At 56.0% G+C, this 22388-nt stretch overlaps 1 protein-coding gene across 1 annotated transcript; it reads left to right on the top strand.

The window, feature by feature from the left end:
• Window positions 1-1922: 1922 nt before the first annotated feature.
• PDZD7 (PDZ domain containing 7) lies at window positions 1923-21945 on the top strand (the record flags this gene model as incomplete). The annotated part of the gene is made up of 16 exons (XM_080694852.1): window positions 1923-2148; window positions 7441-7581; window positions 7831-8005; window positions 9297-9473; window positions 9723-9870; window positions 11548-11608; window positions 11915-12304; window positions 12815-13012; window positions 14387-14437; window positions 14979-15154; window positions 18486-18577; window positions 18684-18775; window positions 18861-18932; window positions 20213-20803; window positions 21093-21193; window positions 21595-21945. The coding sequence occupies 16 exons, from the start codon at window positions 1923-1925 to the stop codon at window positions 21943-21945; spliced, it is 3042 nt and encodes a 1013-aa protein (XP_080550978.1).
• Window positions 21946-22388: the final 443 nt, after the last annotated feature.

Here is a 22388-nt window from a genome sequence, read left to right as displayed (position 1 = left end):
CTCGTGGATCAGTCCCGCCCCCTCCCTTCTAGCCCAAAGAGGAGGGGAGGAGCCACGCCGTTTCCCCTTGGCTTGCAGTTCCCCGGATGGCCTCTAGAGGCACCCTGCCCCTGCAGCGAGGAGCCTGAGCGCACCCGGAGCAGGTGGGCGGTGTGCAGCGGCGGTCCTGAGCGCGCGAGCCCGCAGGTTCTCGGGTTACTGCTTGTTTACTTGACGGCTGTCATGGAAACGGCCTGTCCCTTCTTGGCCCCCGGGATCCTACCCCAATACCCACAAGCTCCTCTCGCAGCACCTAGGTATCTGCATCCCCTCCTGTCGTGCCTTGGCCCCTTCTGTGTTCCCAGTCCTCTCCTTGCGCCCCCTCTGTGTCCCCAATCTCCTTATGTCCCTCTGTGTCCCCTAGCTCCCCTGTGTCCCCAATCTCCTTATGTCCCCAGCCTTTAGCCCTGCACCACAGACCAAAGCCGCAGTCTCGGTTGCTCAGGCAACCTCTGTCTGCATCTGAGCGAGTGCATCAGAAGGATTCTTCCTTCCCTACTGTCCTGGGACGGCCGCCCTACCCTGAGACCTTTCCAGAAACGGGAGGCCACAGGGACACCTTCTAACATGGAAAGATGCGGGTGAAGAAGGTAATCCTCGGCCACACACACACGCCCGTAACTCACCCCGTCACCACACAGGGCACGCCTGTTGTACACTCAGGCACCAGCTGCGCTCCTGCTCATTGTGGACGCACGCTGTCCCCCCACGGAGTTCTCGGGGGTGAACACGGAGGAGTGGGAAATCCATGAGCCCCGGGTAGCTAGCGTTGCCTGGAGAAGACGCGGGTCTAGTGGAAGGGGCGAGCTGAGAGCTGAGCCCTAAGTTCGGGTGACAGGTGAGGGTCAGGACTGGAGCGAGCAGAGCCCAGCGGCCCCAGGCCGGGTGGCCAGCGGCTGACCCAGGCACCCTCGGGAGGTGCCGAGTAGGAGTGACTGGCGGCCCCACCAGCCAATGGAAGCCCAGGGCCGCACAGGCCAGCCCTATTCCCCCCGCCCCCCGCCCCCCATCCCCGCGGCGTGGGCCAGGTCCCTGCTGCTGCAGCGGCTGGAGCCCGCGGGCTGGCAAAGCCGGCGGCCTCGCAAGCGAGCAGGTGAGGGGGCCAAACCCGAGAGGTGGGGACCCGGAGGGCCTGGCCGGGGGCAGGCAGGGGCTACGTTCTGGGACCCGGAGCTTCCCTAGGGTCCTTCGGCTCTGATTTTGCACGAGGTATTGTGGGGCTCTCCCCAGAGGATCTCTCCAAGCGTGGGAGAGGGTCAGGCTTTGGACCCGGAGCAGCAGCCTGAGGCCAAGGGATCTCCCGGGCCGGGGCCCGCAGCTGTCCCAGGTCCTGAAGCCCTGCCGTAGAGGCCAGTGCCTGCCCACACACAGGGGTGGTGCCGCAGTGAACCGCCCTGACCCCTCCTCTTTCCCACACCGCTCAAAGCCCCAGGGCCCACAGAAATGCCAGCTCCACTCAGACTCTACCGAGGGCCGGAGATGGGGTGGATGACTTAGCTGAGAGCAGAAATGAAGGGGAAGGAGCGCGCCCACTCACCTTGTTGTATAAGTGGCCCCAACAGTCCGGAATGGTACCCGGCACATCCCTGGCCCAGGGTGGGAGAGGTGGGGGCCCTGTGATATGGACGGCAGAATGCTCAAGCAGGGGAGGGGCAGACATTTTGGGGCAGAAGGGGCAGCATTCACCCCCTCTCCCAATCCCTACTCTCCCTGCCCAGGTCTGGAGGCACACTCCTGAGAGGTTGCACAAGCCAGGGGTTCTGCCTCACTGAGACTCTGGCCCCACACAGAAGGTTCATGGAGCTCAGCACCCTGGGGGCTAGCCTCTGGGGGGCTGGCAGGTTCCTTCTGGGCCCGTAAGGCACCGCCTCAGCCCATCCACCATGGCGCATGGTTTCACAGTGGGCTTTGACCCACTGGGCCTAGGAGAACTCAGCTCCGGCTCCCTGAGCTCCCTCTCCTCCCGAGGCCACCTGGGCAGCGACGTGGGCTCCACTGCAACGCGATACCTGCTGAGGAAGCAGCAGCGGCTGCTGAATGGGCCCCCCCGCGGAATCCGAGCCTCGTCCCCCATGGGCCGTGTCATCCTCATCAACTCCCCCATCGAAGGTGGGTAGGGGCCCAGCACTGGCTTGGGATAGGGAGGCTGGGGGCAGGGAATAGCAGGAACTAAGTCACAGGTGGGGTTGGGCAGGGGAGCTCAAGAGATGGGCGTCTTAGGAAGGCAATTGTGCTCACCAGTATACCACCAACACCATTTTATATGGGTGTCTTAGGGAAGGGGAGCCCCGGAGAACCCATTTGCTCTTCCTCACTGACGCTTGCTTCCAAGACAGTAATTTAGGGCTCCAGGATTGTAGAAGGGTCAAAGTTGGGAGATAGGACCAGGGAGGCAGGAAAAGGCACGTGTGTGTTATGTTAGCTCCTGAGTGAGGCCGGGCACTGAACTGGCCTCCCCCTACCATGGACTCGGAGCAGGGTGGAGAAGCGCATCTTCCAGCAGCCAGCCAATTGTGTGACCAGCTCTGTGCCTAGCTGTGCGGAGTCAGAGCCCAGGCTTCAGGGGCAGAAGAAAGGACCTGAAGGTAGAGCTGCAAATATTAGAAGAAGGGGAGAACCGGAGGGTCGAGCACCAGGGAGGGAGCCCTAGGGCTGGGTCCTGAAGAAGGGAGGGCCTACGCTGTGTAGTTGCCTGACCTGCATCACTGCACACCAGTTCTGTACCTGCCCTGCTCACATCCTGCAGGAAACCTAGAGAGATGAGGCTCGATCTTCACCTTCCAGAAACATACAGTGTGGCAAGCCTTAGAGCAACAAGAGCAGCTGGTGAGGTGCAGCTGTCCCCCACAAAGGCACGGTAGAAAGCACAGAGCGTGGTGAGGCGGGCGCTGGGGAGACCGCCTGGCTGCAGTGACAGATGTGAGGCGACAAAGGGCTAGTGCGCAAGACAGAGCCCTGGGTGCCAGGTGGGGAGTAGGGCCCTCTGTGGGCAGCACCAGATAATATCTCTCGCTCCTCTCCTCTTTCTTAGCCAGCAGGGTTCCCCTGGCTGCTTCCCCGACTGGACTTTCCAGGCCCTGCTCCTCCCCTCTGGCCCAGCAGGACATCTCTGGCCCCTTCCCAGGCGGCTGGGGCAGGGGTAGCGGGTGTTGCCCAGGGAGCAAGCTCCCCTCCACCAGTGGTCCAGCATCCCTGTCAGCCACCACTGAGCAGCAGGGCACTGCCGAGGGTCACCACTGTCGTTCTGTTCAGAAGTCGCTAAAGGGGCTAGGAGACGTGTGGGGGGTGCTGTCGTGTGCCCTTGTTGGTTCTACTCTCTTAAAAGAACTGTGCTGTACACACACACACACACACACACACACACACACACCATGTCCACCTATGATCCAAGTGCTGTCTATATTGTCCCTGAAAAGATTCTCTCCCAGACGTTTCATGCCTGCATCCTCCTCGTGCCTCACCAAGTGAGACCCTGCAGCGAGGGAGCAGCATCTACAAGCAAGGGACTGGGGCATCATTCTGACCACCAGCCCCGCCCTGATGGGCTGGGAGCCTCTGAGCCCAGACTCCTCCCCTCTGCCTGGGCACAGACATCGCCCACCGCAGCCGGGACTCCTGCCCCATGATCTTATCTAGACCCCTCCAGGAAGCTAACATAGCTGATGGGGGAGAACCTGGGGACCTATCGACTTATCTCCTGAGAAGGGCAAACCTAAGAGGTCCCGCCAGCAACTTAAACTCCATTGGTCGCAGAGAAAATGTGTTAGTTTTCATCCAAACCAGCCCTTTCTCCTTTCCTGGTTCATTGATTCATGTGTTTATGCCTTAATTTATTTAAAAAATACTTATCAAATCCCAAGCACTACACAATATACTAGGGATTTCAGAATCCCTACCACGATTGAGTTTATAGTCTAGTTAAAGGAGACAGATAACAAATAATATACAAATAAACAATAATGACAAAGGATGGAAGAATCCTGAAGGAAATTTTAGGTGATATGATAGATGAGACAGAATGTTTCTCAAACTTGGAAGGAAGCTAGAATCATGCCAGGCATGATTCTACTCGGGCAATTGAGGCAGAAGGATGGCAAGTTCAAGGCCAGCCAGGACACCTTATCCAGACTCTGTCTCAAAACAATAAAAGGGAGGTGGGCGTGGTGGCACATGCTTGTAATCCCAGCATTCGGGAGGCTGAGACAGGGGATCGCGGTTCACAGATAGCCTCAGCTACTTAGTGAGGCCCTTTGCAACTCAGCGAGACCCTGTTTCAAAATAAAGAATAAAAATAGGGCTGGGAGTGTAGCTCGGAGGTAGAATGCCCCTGGGTTCCATCCCCAGTATCACAAAATAATAATAAATAATAGTAATAATAATAATAATAATAATAATAATAATAATAAAAGGGGCTGGAGATGTAGCTGTGAGTGATAGAGTGCTAGCCTGGCATACACAAGGCCCTGGCTTCAATCCCAGCAAAATACATACACACACACACACACACACACACACACACACACACCCCTGGGCCTTACCCTGAGCCTCTGGTTCCATGGGTCCATGGTAAAGGCCAGGATTCATTTTTTTAAACAAGTTTACAGGTGCTTTTGACTCTGCTGATTCAGCGCCACATCCTGGAAACTCTATAATGGGGACTAACTCTAAGGAGAGTGAGGCTAGTCAGGGAAGGCTGATTGGAGAAAGTGGTCCCTCAGCCGGGAAGGGAGTGAGGAAAGGAGCCAGCCTTGCAAAGTTCGGGCAGGAAGCCTCAGCAACTTGGCAGGACCCTCAGCAACTTATCAAGACCCTGTTTCAAGTTTTAAAAATAAAAGGGGCTAGCCAGACATGATGGTGCATGTTTGTAATCCCAGTACTTGGGGGGCTGAGACAGGAGGATCACAGGTTGGTGGCCAGCCAAAATATCAGGCTAGGGGTGTATCTCATAGGTAAAATGCTCTTGGGATCCATCCCTAGTACCTCAAAAAAATAAATAAAAATAAAAATAAAGGGGGGTACCGAGCGTGGTGGCACACGCTTGTAAACCCTGCGCTTGGGAGGTGGAGACAGGAGGATCGCGCAGGTTCGAAGCCAGCCGCGCTGGCTTAAGAGACCCTGTTTCCACATAAAAATGTATAAAATAGGTCTGGGAGTGTAGCCCGTGGGAGTGTATCCCAGAGGTAGAAGGGCTTCCAGGAACCCCAGTACCACAAAAATAAAAAATAAATAAATAATAAAGGGAGCTAGGGCATAGCTGCCCTGGGTTCAACATCAGTTAAAAAAAAAAAAAAAGAGCCAGGAGTGGTGGCGTACCCTTGTAATCCCAGCGCTTGGAAGGCTGAGACAGGAGGATCGCACAGGTTTGAAGCCAGCCTCAGCTACTTAGTGAGGCTCCCAGCAACTTAGTGAGACCCTGTTTCAAAATAAAATATAAAATAGGTCTGGGAGTATAGCCTGGAGGTGGAAATCCCCTGGGTTCCAGCCCCAGAACCACCAAAAGAAAAAAAGCCAAGCAGGCTGGGCATGGTGGCACATGCTTATAATCCCAGTACTTGGGAGGCTGAGACAAGAGGATCCGGGTTCATGGCCAGCCTCAGCTACTAATGAGGCCCTCCACAACTTAATAAGATAAAGAATAAAAAATAGGGCTGAGAATTAGCTAGGAGGTACAACGACCCTGGGTTCAATCCCCAGCACTGTAAAAAAAAAAGTCAGGTATCATTTCTCACACTTGTAATCCAGTACTTGGGAGGCAAAAACAGGAAGATCACAGATTGGAGGACAGCCTCAGCAATAGTGATAGTGAAATTCTCATCAACCTAGTGAGATTCTCTCAATATAAAAATTTAAAAAAGGGGTCAGGGCCAGAATATTGCAGGCAGAGGGGACATGCAAGGACTGGTCTCTATGAGGTCTCTGAGGAACAGGAAGGATTCTGAGGGCCTCACAGGGCCCCGGAAGAGCCTGGAGCTCCTCTAGAAGCAGGCAAGGGCAGGCAGAGCTGAGGGGTGGGGAGGCACCCTCTACTACAAACACAGACCCTAGCTACCATGTTGAAGATGGAGAAGGGTAAGAGCAGACCTGGGCAGGCAGGAGGCTGCTGCAAAGGCCCAGAAGGGAGGCTCAGTGGCCAGGACTCAGGCTGTGGAGGCTCAAACATCAGATTTGATATCCCTTTGGCTCAGGGCCTAGGGGACCCAGGGAGGGACTGAGGAGAAGAGGGCAGGGGCTGGGAGCAAGAGGCCCTTTGCTGAGGCTGAAAGGTCTCGAGATGACTCGGCGGGGAAACCCCAGATGCCCAAGTCTCTGCCCTGCACCGACCTGCCCAGGCTGCCCTTGGGGATTTCTGTCTGAGCTGGCAGTGCACTGTAACCTGATTTCTGTTAGATCAAATTAAAGTGTGTGTGTGTGTGTGTGTGTGTGTGTGTGTGTGTGTGTGTGATTTTTCTCTCTCTCAAATACCTCTAGGGTAAGCCTTGCCTGAGAAGAAATCTTCTCCTGGGACCCTACTTTTCCTCCTGTCTTCTGATTTCCCTCTACCCAGAAGGCCTCTCAGGCCAGCCCCAAGGCCAGCCCCTCAGACTCTCCACCCATCTCTGTCTTCCAAGAGGCCTTCCTGGACATTTCCAGCCCCAAATCCCTCCGCCCCGACTTTCCCCCCAGCACTGGTAGAGAGGGTCTCTGGGCTCTGGCCACACTGAGCTCAGTGGTGTTTGGGGTTTCTCTCCCACAGCCTTACCCCCAGAACCGTAGGGTCTAAGAGATGGAAGACAATTCACTCCTTCCGTAACATCTCAATCAGGGATTTACCAGGCCTCAACTTGCATGCCTCCAAAGATGGGACTCTCATTGTCTGTCCCAGAAAACACATCCCATGCCTGACAGCTGGATGTTTCTCCATACAAAATCTGCTTCCATCTAACTCTTCTGTGTGGACTTGGTTCTGCCATCTGGGTTACACAGGCAAAAATATATAATGCCTTCCACAGGCTAGCTCTCCAGCTATTTGAAGTTAGAGCAAATATACTAATTTCTGCTATAAGCTACAGAGCCCCAGGCTCTCGTAACAGTGCCCCACAGGATGGAATTTCACCCTTCTTTTCCATCCATCTGGCCCTCCGACTGGAAGGATTTTTAGGAATGTGGGCCCGAGAAGCTCAGTAATCATCATATCCGTGCACAGCCACACATACACAGCAAAGGAGCAGAGTCCCGGGCTACTGCTCTCTGCTTCCACGCCAGGGCCCATAGTCAGAACCACCCAGACGGGACTCGGAAGTTAGGACTCTAGGTATCCTTGTGGCTGTGCCCAGCAATCCAGCTTTGCAGGCCCCACGTTGGGGAACTTGGGTCCTCTGTCCAGAATGAACGTGGGGTCACACCTCTGTCCCCATCCCACAGCCAACAGTGATGAGAGCGACATCATCCATGCAGTCCGTGTGGAGAAGAGCCCCACAGGGAGGCTGGGGTTCAGCGTGCGCGGGGGCTCGGAGCACGGCCTGGGCATCTTCGTCAGCAAGGTGGAGGAGGGGAGCAGCGCAGGTGAGCAGAGCCCCAAGGGCCGGACTCTGGCTGAACCCCACTTGGTGGATGGCTGTGGTCAGAGATGGGGGAAAAGTCCACAGTTCTAGAAAGCTGGATTTGGGGGGAAATGAGGCCCAGCCTGGGCAGAATGGCTTAAGGGACAGATCCTAGTCTGTGGGGAATCCTCAGTGTGAGGGAGGAAGTTCCGTTGACCCTTTCAGGAGCTCTGTCCGGTGGGGAGGTCAGCTCTTCCCCTCCCTGGTGCAGAGCGCGCAGGCCTGTGCGTGGGGGACAAGATTACGGAGGTGAACGGGCTGAGCCTGGAAAGTACCACCATGGGCAGCGCCGTGAAGGTACTGACGGGCAGCAGCCGCCTGCACATGATGGTGCGGCGCATGGGCCGTGTGCCGGGCATCAAATTCTCCAAGGAGAAGACCACGTGGTGAGCAGCATCTGTCCCTCCACCCTGGCCTTGCCCCAGCCCCCCACCATCCATGGGCTTCTGGTCTCCCTCCCCCTGGGGTGCCAGAAACACTGGGATCCTGATGAAACAAAATGCAGAAAGGCCAGTCTCCCCAACAGCTCTGCTTTTTAATGCCAGCCCAGCCCATTGCTAGGCTGTGACAGCTAAGCAAGGGCCCACTAGGGCCAGAAATGGGCCCAGGGCTGGGGTATAGCTCAGTGGTAGAGAGCTTGCTTAGTTAGGCTGGAGACTCTGGGTTCAGATTCCAAGCACAGGAAGAGAGGGAGAGAGGGAGGAAAGAAAGGAGGGAGGGAGGAAGGGAGAGAGAAAAGAGGCCTGGCATGGTGGGCATGGTGGTCCATGTGTGTAATCCCAGTACTTGGGAGGCTGACACAGCAATGTCACAGGTTCAAGCCCAGCCTCAGCAATTTAGTGAGGCTTTCTGCAACTTAGTAAGTAAGACTGTTTCAAAATAAAAAATAAAGCAGGGCTGAGGATGTAGCTCAGAGTCAGAATGCTCCTAGGTTCAATTCTCAATACTCCTCCCCCCTCACACACATAAAGAGGTGATTAAGCTGGATAAAATCTCAGTACTTAAGCCGGGCATGGTGGTGCACCCTTGTAATCCCAGCATTCAGGAGGGAGACCGAAGGATCGCGGTTAGCGGACAGCCTCAGCTACTTAGTGAGGCCCTCTGCAACTCTGTGAGACCCTGTTTCAAAAAAAAAATTAAAAAATCAGGCTGGCGGGTGTAGAATGCCCCTGGGTTCCATCCCCACTAAAAACAACAACAACAACAACAACAACAACAACAACAACAACAACAACAACATCTCAGTACTTGAGAGGCTGAAACAGGAAGATTGCAGTCTTGAGGCCAGCCTCAGTAATTTAGTGAGACCCTCAGCAATTTAGCAAGATCCCGTTTCAAAATAAAAACTAGCCAGGCATGGTGGTACGTAGCTGTAATCCCAGTACTTGGGAGGCTGAGACAGGAGGATCACAGGTCTGAGGCAACCTAGTGAGACCCTGTTTGGAAACAAAACATAAAAAGGGCTGGATGTATAGCTCAGATGTAGAATGCCCCTGAATTCAATCCCCAGTACAAAAAAAAAAAAAAAAGAGGTGATTAGATTAGATTGATGAAACCTGTGTCCCACTGAAGATTTCCCCAAAGGAACCCACTTGCCCATGCAGTCATGAGGGCTGCTGGGAGGCGGGGTGGGTGGTGGGGACTGGGGACCCTGACCGAGGCCTTGCTGCTGCTCAGGGTGGATGTGGTGAACCGGCGGCTGGTGGTGGAGAAGTGCGGTTCGACACCGTCCATTCGCAGCTCTGAGGATGGCGTGCGGCGCATCGTCCACCTGTACACGACCTCCGACGACTTCTGCCTGGGCTTCAACATCCGAGGGGGCAAGGAGTTTGGCCTGGGCATCTATGTGTCCAAGTGAGGGCTGGCTGGAGGGAATGGGGCGCCTGGAGGTTGGGCTGGGAGTGGGGCCGGGGATGGGGCCTGGCCAGCCTCACGTCCAGTGAGGGCCCAGGCCAGTGGTGGAGCCCAAGGTGGAGGGCGGTGGTCACCAGAAGGGGGCCAAGGAGAGTGGCGGGGGCATCCCCAAGCCCCAGGGAAGGGCGTATGGACTGGGGTGAGGACGGCAGGCCAGGGTCTTATCAATTAATGCCCATCTGACCCCAGGGTAGATCACGGTGGACTGGCCGAGGAGAATGGCATCAAGGTGGGGGACCAGGTCCTGGCGGCCAACGGGGTCAGGTTTGACGACATCAGCCACAGCCAGGCCGTGGAGGTGCTGAAGGGCCAAACACACATCATGTTGACCATCAAGGTGAGCAGGACATGGGAGTCAGCGAGAGGCCAGCCTGGAGGGAGGACTTCCCAGAACACCTGAGTTCTAACTGTGCTCTGCCATTTGGGACATTTCCACAGCCACACAGAAGGGAGCAGGCACCGTTCTGCTCCCATTTAGCAAAAGATGAAACTGAGGTTCTGAGCGGTGCGCGGCTCACGCAGCAGGTTGCTGTGCGGCTGGTCAGTAGCCTGGTCTGGCACTAGTCCTGCTCCCAGGTTGCGAGAGCAGCGCCCTTCTATGAAGTGTTGTCCTGGGGTCCTGGGAGCAAATGGACTCCTAGATGTGGTCAGGCAAGGACCTGGGTGGTGAGCACCCTCAGGCCACAGGGCAAGGAGGGCTGGGCTGGGGCCAGAGATTGGATTTCAGGGGAGGCAGCCGGATTCATTATTCATGCAGCTCTCACGCTTGCTGGGGATCAGGTCCCCCTCACCCTGGCTCCTGCAGGCGATGCCTCCCTGTCTCCTAGTGCCAACCCGCGGCCGCTGCCCCGCCGCGCTCCTTCACCAAGCGCCTGCAGCGGCTCCTCTGCCGTTTCCACCCCACCTCTACTGCCCACCCCTCCCACACCCATCTCTCTCTTTTCTCCCTCTCACATTATCCCAGACACGCCACCTCACGCCACGCTGCCCCTTATGCGGTCATTCAACAACATTTTGAGGATTATTTTTGTAGCAAGTGGTAGAGCACTTGCCTACCATTCTCCAGACCCTGAGTTCCATCCCCAGCACTTCAGAAAGAAAGAAGAAATTATTATTTTGAGCATCTAGTATGTGATGGTTGCTATGCTAAGAACAAGGCCTCTGATTCTGGGGGATACAGACAAATAAGATACTTGTAGACTGTGACAAATGCTATCTGAAAGTTAATAGAGAGGTGGGATAGAACAATTTAGGAAGATCCCGATAGGCAGGGGACATCAGGACGGGCTTCTCTGTGGAAGTGGTATTTAGAGAGGAAGCCTGAGGTGGGCGTGGTGGCGCACGCTTGTAATCCCAGCATTTGGAGGCTGAGACAGGAGGATTGCGGTTCCTCAGCTACTTAGTGAGGCCCTTTGCAACTCGGTGAGACCCTGTTTCAAAATAAAGAATACAAAGATAGGGTCTGGGGTGTAGCTCAGAGGTAGAATGCCCCTGGGTTCCATCCCCGGTACTGCAAAAAAAAAAAAATTAAGAAAAATAAAAAATAATAAAGAGGAAGACTGAACTAGCCACATGATGAGCTGAAGGAAGAGAAAACCAGGCAGGAGGAAGAGCAAGTGCAAGCTCTTGGTGCAAAAGAACTTGGTGTTTTGACTAATACAGTAGCCCAGCCAGGTGTAGTGGTGCGAGCCTGTGGTCCCAGTACTTAAGAGGCTGAGACAGGAGGATAGCAAGTTTGAGGCCAGCCTGGGTAATTTAGTGAGACCCTGTCAAAAAGAAAAAAATAGAAAAGGCTGGGGGTGTTGCTTAGTGAGTGGTAGAATGCCCCCAGGTTCAATCCCCAGTGCCACATGAAAGAGAAGAAAAAGGAAGAGAGAGAGAGAGAGAGAGAGAGAGAGAGAGAGAGAGAGAGAGAAAGAAGCTCACGTGGTAAGAGTACGATGGATTCAGAGGAGGGAAACAGTGAGCAGCTGGCCCCCCACTGTTCCTCTCTTGCCCACCATGCCCTCCCCAGGAGATGGGCCGGTACCCTGCCTACAAAGAGATGGTTTCGGAGTACTGTTGGCTGGACCGACGTAAGTGACTCAGGACCCTAGGGTTGGGGAAAGGGTTGAGGCCCAAGGGTGGGGCTGGGATCTCTGAAGAAGAGCCCGAGATCCCCTGGGTCCTTGGCGCTGGCCAGAGCTGCTTCTGCGCCCGCCTCTGAGGGCTTGTTCTCCCAGAGCCCCAGGCTCAGGGCGTGGGTGGACAGAGGCCTCTCACGGTGGCGGAGCAGCCGGTGGCTCTAGCCTCAGCTGCTGCCTGCTGTTGTCTGCGAGCTCACAGGGTGCAGGGGCCGGCCACCCAGACGCCCAGGTGCCCTGTTCTCCCTCTCCCCGCAGTGAGCAACGGGGTGCTGCAGCAGCAGTCTCAGGCCTCCGAGAGCAGCTCCAGCGTCTCCTCCTATGCCTCCAGCGCCCCCTACAGCTCGGGCTCCCTGCCCTCCGCCATGGATGTGTGCCTTGGGCCTGAGGAGCCGGGCCATGGTCCAGGCTGGGGTCGCGCCGACACAGCCATACAGACCGAGCCCGATGTGGGGGGCCGCATGGAGACCTGGTGCAGCGTGCGTCCCACGGTCATCCTCAGGGACACGGCCATCCGCGCTGACGGGCCCCCTCCCACCCGCCGCCTTGACTCTGCCCTCTCGGAGTCCCCCAAAACGGCTCTCCTGCTGGCCCTCAGTCGACCCCGGCCCCCCATCACCCGCTCCCAGAGCCACCTGACCCTCTGGGGTACGTGGGGGGATGGGTCACGACTTCTTTCTCCTGATCCGAAACCTACCTCACACTCTTGGCCCTAAACTTTCCTTTACCTAGGGCCTTGACCCAGGCCCACACCCCAAATATACTCAGACCCTGCTCTGGATTCCATCTTAAACCAGGCCTGGGCCCCAAACCCACCCTCAGCCCCAGCCCCAGCCCCAGCCCCAGCTCTGATCAGCCCTGGGCCAAACCAGCCTAACCCCAGACCCTCCAGTCTGGAGTCCCCAGGCCTGTACACACACACACACACGCACACACGCACGCACATGCACACGCACACACTCCTTACATAGCTGCAGCTGTGTGTGTGTGTAGGCGTGGGAAGCTGGAGGAGGAATCCCCGTCGCCCCCGTCCCACCCCACACGGCTGCAGATCCTGTCTGCCCCACCTCCCTTCTCTCTGCTCCCCCCACCCCTGCCCCCTCGTCCTTCCCTTCTGCCCACCCTCCAGCCCCCCCGGGTACTCCCTCGTGTCTGCAGAGGAGAAGAAGCAGCGGAAGAAGGAGAAGTCGGGGTCCCCTGGGGAGAAGGGGGCCCTGCAGCGCTCCAAGACTCTGATGAACCTGTTCTTCAAGGGCGGGCGGCAGGGCCGGCCAGCCGGGGACGGGCGCAGAGAGGCCTGGACACTGGACGCCAGGAGCCCAGCCAGAGCCCGCCCTCGCCTGGACCTGGAGAGAGGTAGGTGCCCGGTGGACCCAAGGAGGGTAGGCGAGCGGGCCAGCCGGGCCTTCCGCAGCTCTGGGTTGGAATCCTGCAGCGCAATCCCGGGACCCTCAGTTCCCTCATAGGGGAAAGGGGAGGAACACTGCCTGTTTCTTTAGGCATCGTGGGAAATAAGTGAGTTACAGGCTGCAAGTCACTTGGTGCACTGCCTGGCACAGAAGGGGCCCAGAAAAGGCGGTTATTGTCACCTGCGCCACCTCCCATTGTGTGGAAGGGGGATAGTCACCGCAGAGCAAGGGAACAGCAGGGCTCAGCTCTAGTGGTGCTAGGGCGGCTGGCTTTAGCTCCCCTGGCCAGAGCTCCACAGGCCCCAGTCACCCTTGAGCAAGGCCATTTGCAGATGAGGGCCCCAGGTGTACTCTTGTGGGGGTTCCAAGGAACTTCACATGAGGCCTCTTCTCCCCGGAGCGGCTGAGACTGGACCAAGGATGGACGAGTTAGGATTGAGAGTCACAGGTGACAGAAACTCAAACTAGCTTTGAAAAGCACCTCCTGACTCAGCTACTGACTTACGCTGGTCTAGAGCTCTGAGCGATTTCATCAGACATGTGGCCCCCTCTGCCTTTTGGTTCTACTCTCCCGTGGGTTGGCTTTGTTATCATGCGGGCTTTGTGGTCACAGAGGTAAGATGGTCGCTATTGTTTAGCAACTCCCAGGGAGAGGGAGCTTCTGAGATAGCTTCGGCTGCAGGCTAGGGAGCTACCCATGGTTGCTCCTGCCACACTGAGCAAAGCTCTGTGATGGGGAGATACCCAGGGGTCACGTGCTCGCCCGCAGTGGGTAGCCTGAGATTGGGGTAGGTGCTGTTTCCAGAAAGGAGAATAGATGCTGGGCAGGTGAAAACAACCAGAGGACAAGGAACTGGATGCTGTCCCACCCTGAGGTGGGATGCTCTGCCTCCTCAAGGTGACAGTCCTATGGGAAAGACAACCCTCCAAATTAGGGCCAGCCCCCTCCGCCAGCCCTCTCTGTCCCCACAGCTGCCAGAGCCCTGCTCTCTCCTGGCCCTCAGCTGGCCTCTCTCGCCATTCCTCTCTCTCCTTCCCAGGCTCCTCTGTTCTTCTCTGTCCCTTGAAGGTAGGTACCTCAGGATGTGTCCTCAGGCTCTTTCTTTCATACATTTGCTTCCAGGTGAATGACCCAACCCTTCCCCTGTTGCCCATAATCCAGTCCCTGCTGAGCCTGGCCTGCAAGCCCCCAGGGCCAGGCCTCTCCCTGGCCTGCCTCCCTCAGCCCAAGTGCTCCATCCCAGCCAGCCCTGAGCCTTCCCACCCCTGTCTTCAGGCCAGGGCCCCAGCGCCTGCAGCTGAGCCTCTGCCTTCTCCACAGCAGGGGGCACTGGGCCTGTGCAGAAGTTTGTCACCTGGAGACTGAGACGGGGTAATTCCAGCATCTCTTTCCCAAGGCCTGGTCAGCAGTTGGGCGGCACATGGGGCGCATGCTGGGGTCATCATGGTTTGGACTAAACTCATTTGGGGCCAAGCATGAGGGATCAGGCAGAGCGGTGCATATTGGGGCAGCTCAGAGAATTGGACAAAGCTTACTAGGAAAGATAGGGCTACAAACGGATAAGGGGGTACATTTTGAGGGCTGGTGTTAGGACTCCCAAAGACAGGTTTGGGGGCAGTGAGAGAGCCTGCAGTAGCGCTTCCAATGGGGAACAGACTAATACGACAGTGTATTTTTAGGGGACACAGAGATCACCTGGCTAAGCCTCCAGTAAGAAACAGATTAGTGGAGGGGTTGGCGTTGGGGACTAAAGGGTGGACAGGCTGCTGTGGAAGGCCACGCGGGGAGCATATGGGCTAGGTGGGGAATCTTGTCCTGGGGACCTGGGGCTCTTGGCTGGCCCCTCTGGGAGCCTGACCCCATCCCGCCCCCAACAGCTCCTGCATTACACCCTTTCGTTCCTGCCCTGCAGACCGGGAGAGGGGCCAGGCCCTGCTCTCTGCCAGGTGCGAGAGCCCCTCTGGCCAGCAGCACAATGTGGATGAGCGGGTGCAAACCTGGGAGAGCCGCCGGCCCCTTATCCAGGACCTGGCCCGGCGGCTACTGACTGACGACGAGGTGCTGGCGGTCACCCGCCACTGCTCCCGGGTAAGCCTCAGGCCTGCCAGGCCCACTCAGCAGCCCAGCCCCTCCTCCATTCAGGCCTCTGTCCACTAACCCATATCTGGGTTTGATGCTAGGAGACATAAAAAAAATTAGAAAAAAGTTATCTCTATCTCACACGAACACATACCAAGTTCACAGGAGAAGGAGATAGACGATAATTAGAACTAAATATCCATCATGATGAATTGCTAGAAGTTCAGCAAAGGGAGAGCGTGAAAGATAGCCAAGGAGGTGCCCATTAGGGGGTGTGGTCTGGGACGGCCTCCCTGAGGAGAGGAGGTGGTCCCTGCAGACACCCACCTGAGCCCTCGCTAAGCCCCTGGCCTCATCCCCCATGGCTCCTCCTGTTCCTGGGACAGCTGGCAGCTCCAGCTCACGCCAGGCCCCTTTTTTGTGTTACCTAGGATAGTAATCTCACCCCACCTGCACACAACTGAACCCTGAAAATTCCTATACCCTTACTCTCTGCTCCTTTCCACTTCATATAACACCCAAGGGCCCTAGGGTGGGATGGCAGTCAGCTTTGGAGGAGTCCCTGGAGCCTGGATTTGCAGAGGTGGTGGGTGCGGTTCACACTCTAGGAGACTGGAAGGCCTCTCCTATCCCTCTGTGTCAGAAAGCCCAGGCATCCTGGGAGTTTTGCACAGCACATGCAAATGCAGGGTTTCAGAAATCCATGTGTGGGCTCCTCTTCCCTCACCTCGCCCAGGGTGGTGCTGGCTACGTATCAGTGTGATGTGTGCAGCTTGTCTGGAGTGCCTGGCTTGTGTCAGCAGGACTGTGTGATTTTATCTGTGTATGAGCACGTATGTCTGGCTAGGATGTCACCTGGAGCCTAAGATGTGGGCATTCATGTATCCTTTTACCAAGATCTGAGTCACAGCAGAGCTGCAGAAGAGGGTACATGTTAGCCAGGCGTGGTGGCTCACACTTGTAATCCCAGAATTTTGGAGGATCGCAGTTCGAGGACAGCCTCAGCTACAAAGGGAAGTCCTTTGCAACTCAGTGAGACCCTGCTTCAAAATGAAGAATATAAAATAGGGCTGGAGGGGTGTGGTTCGGAGGTAGAATGCCCCTGGGTTCCATCCCCAGTATCACAAAAAGAAAAAAAAGAAAAGGGTACATGTTGAGGGCAGCTCCAGGGCTCTGAGCTAAACTTGGTAGGTGTCACACTCTGAGCCCTGAGCCTGGGGCTCCAAGTACCAGCCTCTAGTGAACCTGCAGCTCTGTGCTCTGGCCACTAGGTGGGGCCCTGAACCTGTTCTGTGGCTGAAGTCCCCCACACACACCTCAGGGCTCCTGCTGCCAGGACCTCCTTACACTGTCCCTGTACCACCTGTGGGCTCTGCATACTGTCCAGTCCTGACCTGTTTACTCACAGATCCTCTGGGACGTTTCCCTGGTCTGGAATATTGGTAAAGGTTCCCGAGAGACTAGGCTGTAAAGCCCTGTATTCTAGGCCCCCACTTTGTCCCGAGGCCCGCCATAGCCTCCGGAACAGGAATTACAAACTACCTCTGGTCACTTTACACCCCCAAGCCACCTGGCAGCCCTTATTTTAGGCAGAATAGAGCACACACTGCTTACCCTCACACCCCAGACCCCACTGACCTCAGCAGGATGGGCGCAGCATCCTCCCACAGCCACCAGCTGGGCTTACACAGGTTATGAACACAGGACGTGGGGGGCACCAGTCACCCAGTACTCACAACCCGTGTAGCCCCATGGGGAGGCTCTTCGGGACTCCAGGGCAGTGCTGACACCCGGCTTACTCGTTGTACCACGTTGCACTTGGCACATTTCCTGCCGACTCTCGCGCTGGCCCTGCTCCTCTCCTGTCAGAGAACAGGCCTTGGCATCCATGACCTCGCCTTCCTCAGGAGCGCGCTCGGCCCCACGGCCCGCGGTGTGGAGTTTGCCCAGGGATGCGGCTCCTCCGCCCCTTGTGCCCGAGGATTTGGGACAGGGTCTTTGTGGCTGTGTCCTCACTGCCCACAAGGGCCTGGCACTTAGTGGATGCTGAATGTAGCATTTGTGGGCGTGAAGTATGTCCATATATGTGGTTGGCTCTGTGCCATATGTGTCTCTCTCCAGACAAAAGGGGGTGTGTTGTTGTGTGTGCATGGAAGTTCCTGTAACTTTGTGTGTGGTTTAGGGCTAGACACAGTTTATATTTTATTTATTTTTGAGATATTTATGAATGACGCACTCTGACCACCCCAGCACACGCTATCTTTGTGCCCATAGATGTTCTCTGTGTGCCCGTCCCCAGTCAATCTCTCTTGCCACCAGGGGGCAGTATGCTGTCCAAGCAGGGTGGCTCGCCGTGGTCCGCTCTCTAGAGTGCTGGGCGTGGCATCCGGGCTGTGGCATCCAGGCAGTGCCAGGCAGAAGGGGAGTGACTGGAGGAGCTTTTGTGGAGTCACCCCCGCTTCCAGGTCCCCTGAAGAAAGGGCTGAGGCTGCCAGGCCCACAGCTTAGTGTCTGGCTGCCGTTCCTTCCTCCTGCCTGGGGGGTGGGGGCAGGGGAAAGCCATTCCCTGCGCATCCTTTTCCTGCACCGGAGCAGGCAAGAGCCGGACATCTAGTCCCTCCTCACTCTTCCTTATCAGCGTCGCTTTGAGCAAAGGCCTCTCTGAGCCTCCATTTCTTCATTCATAGGACAGAAATAGTTAATATTTCTCAGGATGATGAGAGTCCATATGTAAAAGAATCCATCCCAAAACTGCTATTGCTGCTGCCCAGGGGCATTCTACATCTGAGCTATTTTTTTAATTTTAATTTTAATTTTTTATTTTTTTGTGGTACTGGGAATTGAAACCAGAGGCATTCTACCTTCAATCTACCCCCTCAGACCAATTTTATTTTATTTGGAAATGATGTCTCACTAGGTTACTGAAAGCCTCACTATATATATTGCTGAGGCCGTCCTCAAATCAAATCTGCTATCCTCCTGTCTCAGCCTCCCAAGTACTAAGATTATGCCCAGCTTTTATTTTTATTATGGAACAGGGTCTCACTAGGTTAATAAGAGTTTCACTACTTGTTGAAGCAGTCCTCAAACCTGTGATCCTTCTGTCTCGGCTTCCCAAGTACTGGGATTACAAGCGCGCGCCACCACACCCAGCTGCGGTTGCTATTTATTAGAGCTCTGTTACTAATGCAGGCTTCCATATGGTCTCCAAGATAAGGCCATTTTTAGACCCGGGGGTGGAGTGAATATTTCCAAAGCTGGAGGGAAGAATGGGCTTGGTGTTTCCCCTGGCTCGGGCCTGGAGGCCCTGCTGCTCCGTGACGGTAGTGCCTCTCCGCAGTACGTGCATGAGGGTGGTGTGGAGGACCTGGTGAGGCCCCTGCTGGCCATTCTAGACAAGCCTGAGAAGCTGCTGCTGCTGAGAGACATCAGGTGGGGATGGTTTGACTGGGAGAAGAGGGTCCCCTATACCTCCCCCGAGTCGGGTCCTGGGGGCCGAAGCTCCTCCCCTAGCACCTCACCTCCCTTGCCTTCCCAGGAGTGTGGTGGCCCCCACGGACCTGGGCCGCTTCGACAGCATGGTGATGCCCGTGGAGCTGGAGGCTTTGGAGGCCCTCAAGAGTAGGGCAGGTCAGCAGCTGGGGCAGGGCCTCGGGGTCCTGAGCCCGCGGGGGATCCCACAGTGGAAGCGCTCTTACCTGTTCTCTCCAACCAGTGCGGCCTGCTGCTCTGAGACCAGCCCGGCAGGACACACCACCCAAGCGTCACCTCATCACCCCTGTGCCTGGTCAGTCAGAGTCCCAGAGCCCAGGGAGGGGCCACAACCCTGGGGACATTAGGAGAGGGAGAGCAGGCCTTCCCTCCCTGGCCCTGCATGGGGTCCTCAAAGGAACCATTCCCATCACACCGCTCGCCTCCTGCTCCATGACTTCACAGTTGGGCTTATTTATTTACGTATTTATTTTTGGTACTGGAGATTGAACTCAGAGGCATTCTACCTCCAAGCTACACTCCCACCCCTCTTTTGTTTTATTTTAAAACAAGATCTCACTAGGTTGATTAGAGTCTTGCTTCTTGCTAAGGCTGTCCTCAAACCTGAGATCCTTCTGTCTTAGCCTCCCAAGTACTTACTGGGATTATAAGCATATGCCACAATGCCCAACTATGTATGTATGTATGTATGTATGTATGTATGTATGTATGTATTTTTCAGTACTGGGCATGGAACCCAGAGACATTCTACCTCTAAGCTGTACCCCCAGCCTTATTTTTTTATTCTTTATTTTGAAATAGGGTCTCACCGAGTTGCAAAGGGCCTCACTAAGTAGCTGAGGCTGCTCTGCAAACCGCGATCCTCTGGTCTCCACCTCCTGAATGCTGGGATTACAAGCGTGCATTACCACGCCCGGCTTACTTATTACTTATTTTTGTGGTACTAAGGATGGAACCCAGAGACATTCTACCTCTGGGCTACATCCCAGCCTGGTTTATTTATTTATTATTTGGAAACAGCCTGGCTAGGTTGATGAGAGTCTCACTACTTGCTGAGGCTATCCTTGAACCTGCAATCCTCCTGTCTCAGCCTCCCAAATACTGGGATTACAGGCCTGTGGCACCATTCCCTGCTCACAATTGGTTTTAAACCCTTTCACTCTTGGGTGTATTCATTGAGTCCCCCCCCCCCCATGCCATTTTGGCCTGGGGCTGTATTTCTATTTTCTGTATTTCTATCTTTCTAATAAACTTCTTTAAATCTTAAAATAAATAAATAAACCCTTTCACTCTTTAAATCTAGCTCCTTCTACATAATAATCTTGGAGAAATTATCAGTTTCATGTGCTAGTCATATTGTATACATGAAAGTAGAACCGTATTACAATAGAAAGTATTAAAATACTATTATAATAGACCCTGATCATCCCCCTGTCCCAGAGGGCATTGTCTCACACTGCATTTTGTCTGAACAAACCCAGACTTGGTTCCTATGGGCCCCATACGAGGGCAGGGACTGGGCCGGGGCTGAGAGGCTGAGCGGGGCCAGGCGACCTGACCTTGCCTCTTCCCCAGATAGCCGTGGAGGCTTCTACCTGCTGCCTATGAATGGCTTCTCCGAGGAGGATGACGGGGAGCTGAGGGAGCGGCTCGGAGGACTCAAAGTCTCCCCGAGTGCCTCTGCCCCTTGCCACCCTCATAAAGGGATCCCCCCTTTGCAAGACGTGCCAGTAGATGCCTTCGCCCCTTGTCGAAGCCTGTGCACACCCCCTCCGCAGCCACCCCCTGTGGCTCCCCGGCCACCTCGGCCTAACTGGCTATTGACGGAGCCCCTGAGCCAAGAGGACCCTCAGCAGAGCCAGAGCCAGGGTCGGGCCCAGAGCCGCAGCCGCAGTCGCAGCCGGGGTCGAGGCAAGTCCCCTGGGCGCAGGCGCTCCCCTTCCCCTGCACCTGTCCCTCACCCTGGTGCAGCCAATGGGCGCTACCACAAGCCTCGGAAGGCCAGGCCCCCTTTGCCACGACCTCTGGATGGGCAGGCGGCCGAGGCTGGGCCCAGGCAAGGGCCGTCGGAGAACGAAGCTGGTGGGACAGCGGAGGGACCAGCAATGAAGGCCCCCAGCGGAGAGCTGAGGACAGTCACGCTGTCTAAGATGAAGCAGTCCTTGGGTGAGTCCGGTGGGCCTTAGCTGGGCAGGGCCCACCCCTAGATTTGGAGGAGATTGGGGGACTATTTTTAGGTCCTGGGCCTAGGAAAAGAATTGGGAATAGAAGGGTTTAGTGGAGGGATCTAGATCTGGGGAGTTGGAATCCGGAGGATTGGGAGTGGTAGAAAGAACCTAGGATTTAGGAGATGTTGGGGCACTGGGTTTCGGGCTGGGGTCCTAGGTTCCTCCTAGGAACTCGGGGTGTGGGTGGCTGCGTGGTCACACAGCTTTCGGCCCTCGGCCCTCACTAGGCATCAGCATCTCTGGGGGCATCGAGTCCAAGGTACAGCCCATGGTGAAGATAGAGAAGATCTTCCCAGGGGGCGCGGCCTTCCTGAGCGGGTCTCTGCAGGTGGGTGAAGCCCCAGAACACTCACTGCTCACCCTCACTCCACGTGCTACACGCTCACCAGCCAGCCAGGCATGTTCAGACCCAATCCTGGGTGGAGGCTTGGGGCGCAGGGGTCAAGTGAGCAGATGAGCAGGTCTAGGGGAGAGTCTATCCCCTGTGCTAGCCTGGGCCTGAAGTTGGCCCATCCTGCTCCATCCCAAGGGACAAAGGGCCATTGTCAGTGCCCCACCCTGCCCCCAATGGCTTCAGGCACAAAAGTCCCATTGTCCATCCCTTGCACCCAGTTGGGGGAGGCGTGTCCTAGCTGGTGGAGGTGAGAGGAGCTGCCTTCAGGTTAGATAGGGTGGGGTGACCCGGGGAGGGAGTGAGGGAGGGCCGTAACTCTCCCAACCCCATCCCAGGCTGGCTTCGAGCTGGTGGCCGTGGATGGAGAGAGCCTGGAGCAGGTGACCCACCAGCGAGCTGTGGACACTATCCGCAGGGCATATCGCAACAAGGCACGGGAGCCCATGGAACTCGTGGTCAGGGTGCCCGGGCCCAGCCTGCTGCCCTTGCTTGCTGACCCATCAACCCTCACCAATCAGTGCCTTCCTCCTGCCCACGCCCCTGCCCACCCAACCCTTGATGTCACTCCAGTTCCCTCCCCCGGTCTCCCTGGGCCTCCCTTGAAGACCTGGACCCCTCCTCCTGAGGCCAGGCTCCTCCAGAGGACTCCCAGCCCGATCCCCAACACTCCAGGCCGCCCAGACTAAACCCACACTCCCCCACCTTTCTCAAAACTCTTCCCACTGACCTCAGATTCTCCCAGACTTCAAGTCCTTCTGTCTAGCCCTGTCCACTCCGAGCACCACTGTAAAGGCTAGGGTCTCTCCACTCCCCGCCCCAGAAAGGCCCTGCCCTTTCTAGATAAATGTGGAGTCCAATAATAACAAGCAGTTTGTCACCTATACTCAATGCCTTCTCAGGGAGTGACCCAGGCCCCAGTGTGGAGCCTAGGATTGGTGGAGCCTGAGAGCGCTCGAGGAGTCAGCGCATCCTCCCCAAGCAGCGTTCCATGCAAGGCATAAAAAGAAACGTTTTTCTAGTCCTTAAAACAATTTAATGCATGGTCTACTAGGACTCCAGATTTTCTGCTGAATTTGTTCTTCACCAGAAAAGCTAAATAGGAGTTCAGAGTAGCAGCTATCAAAAAGGG

Source organism: Muscardinus avellanarius, assembly GCF_963383645.1.
Source record: "Muscardinus avellanarius genome assembly, chromosome: 4".
Taxonomy (NCBI): Eukaryota; Metazoa; Chordata; class Mammalia; order Rodentia; family Gliridae; genus Muscardinus; species Muscardinus avellanarius.
This window is presented reverse-complemented; position numbering and strand designations above follow the sequence as displayed.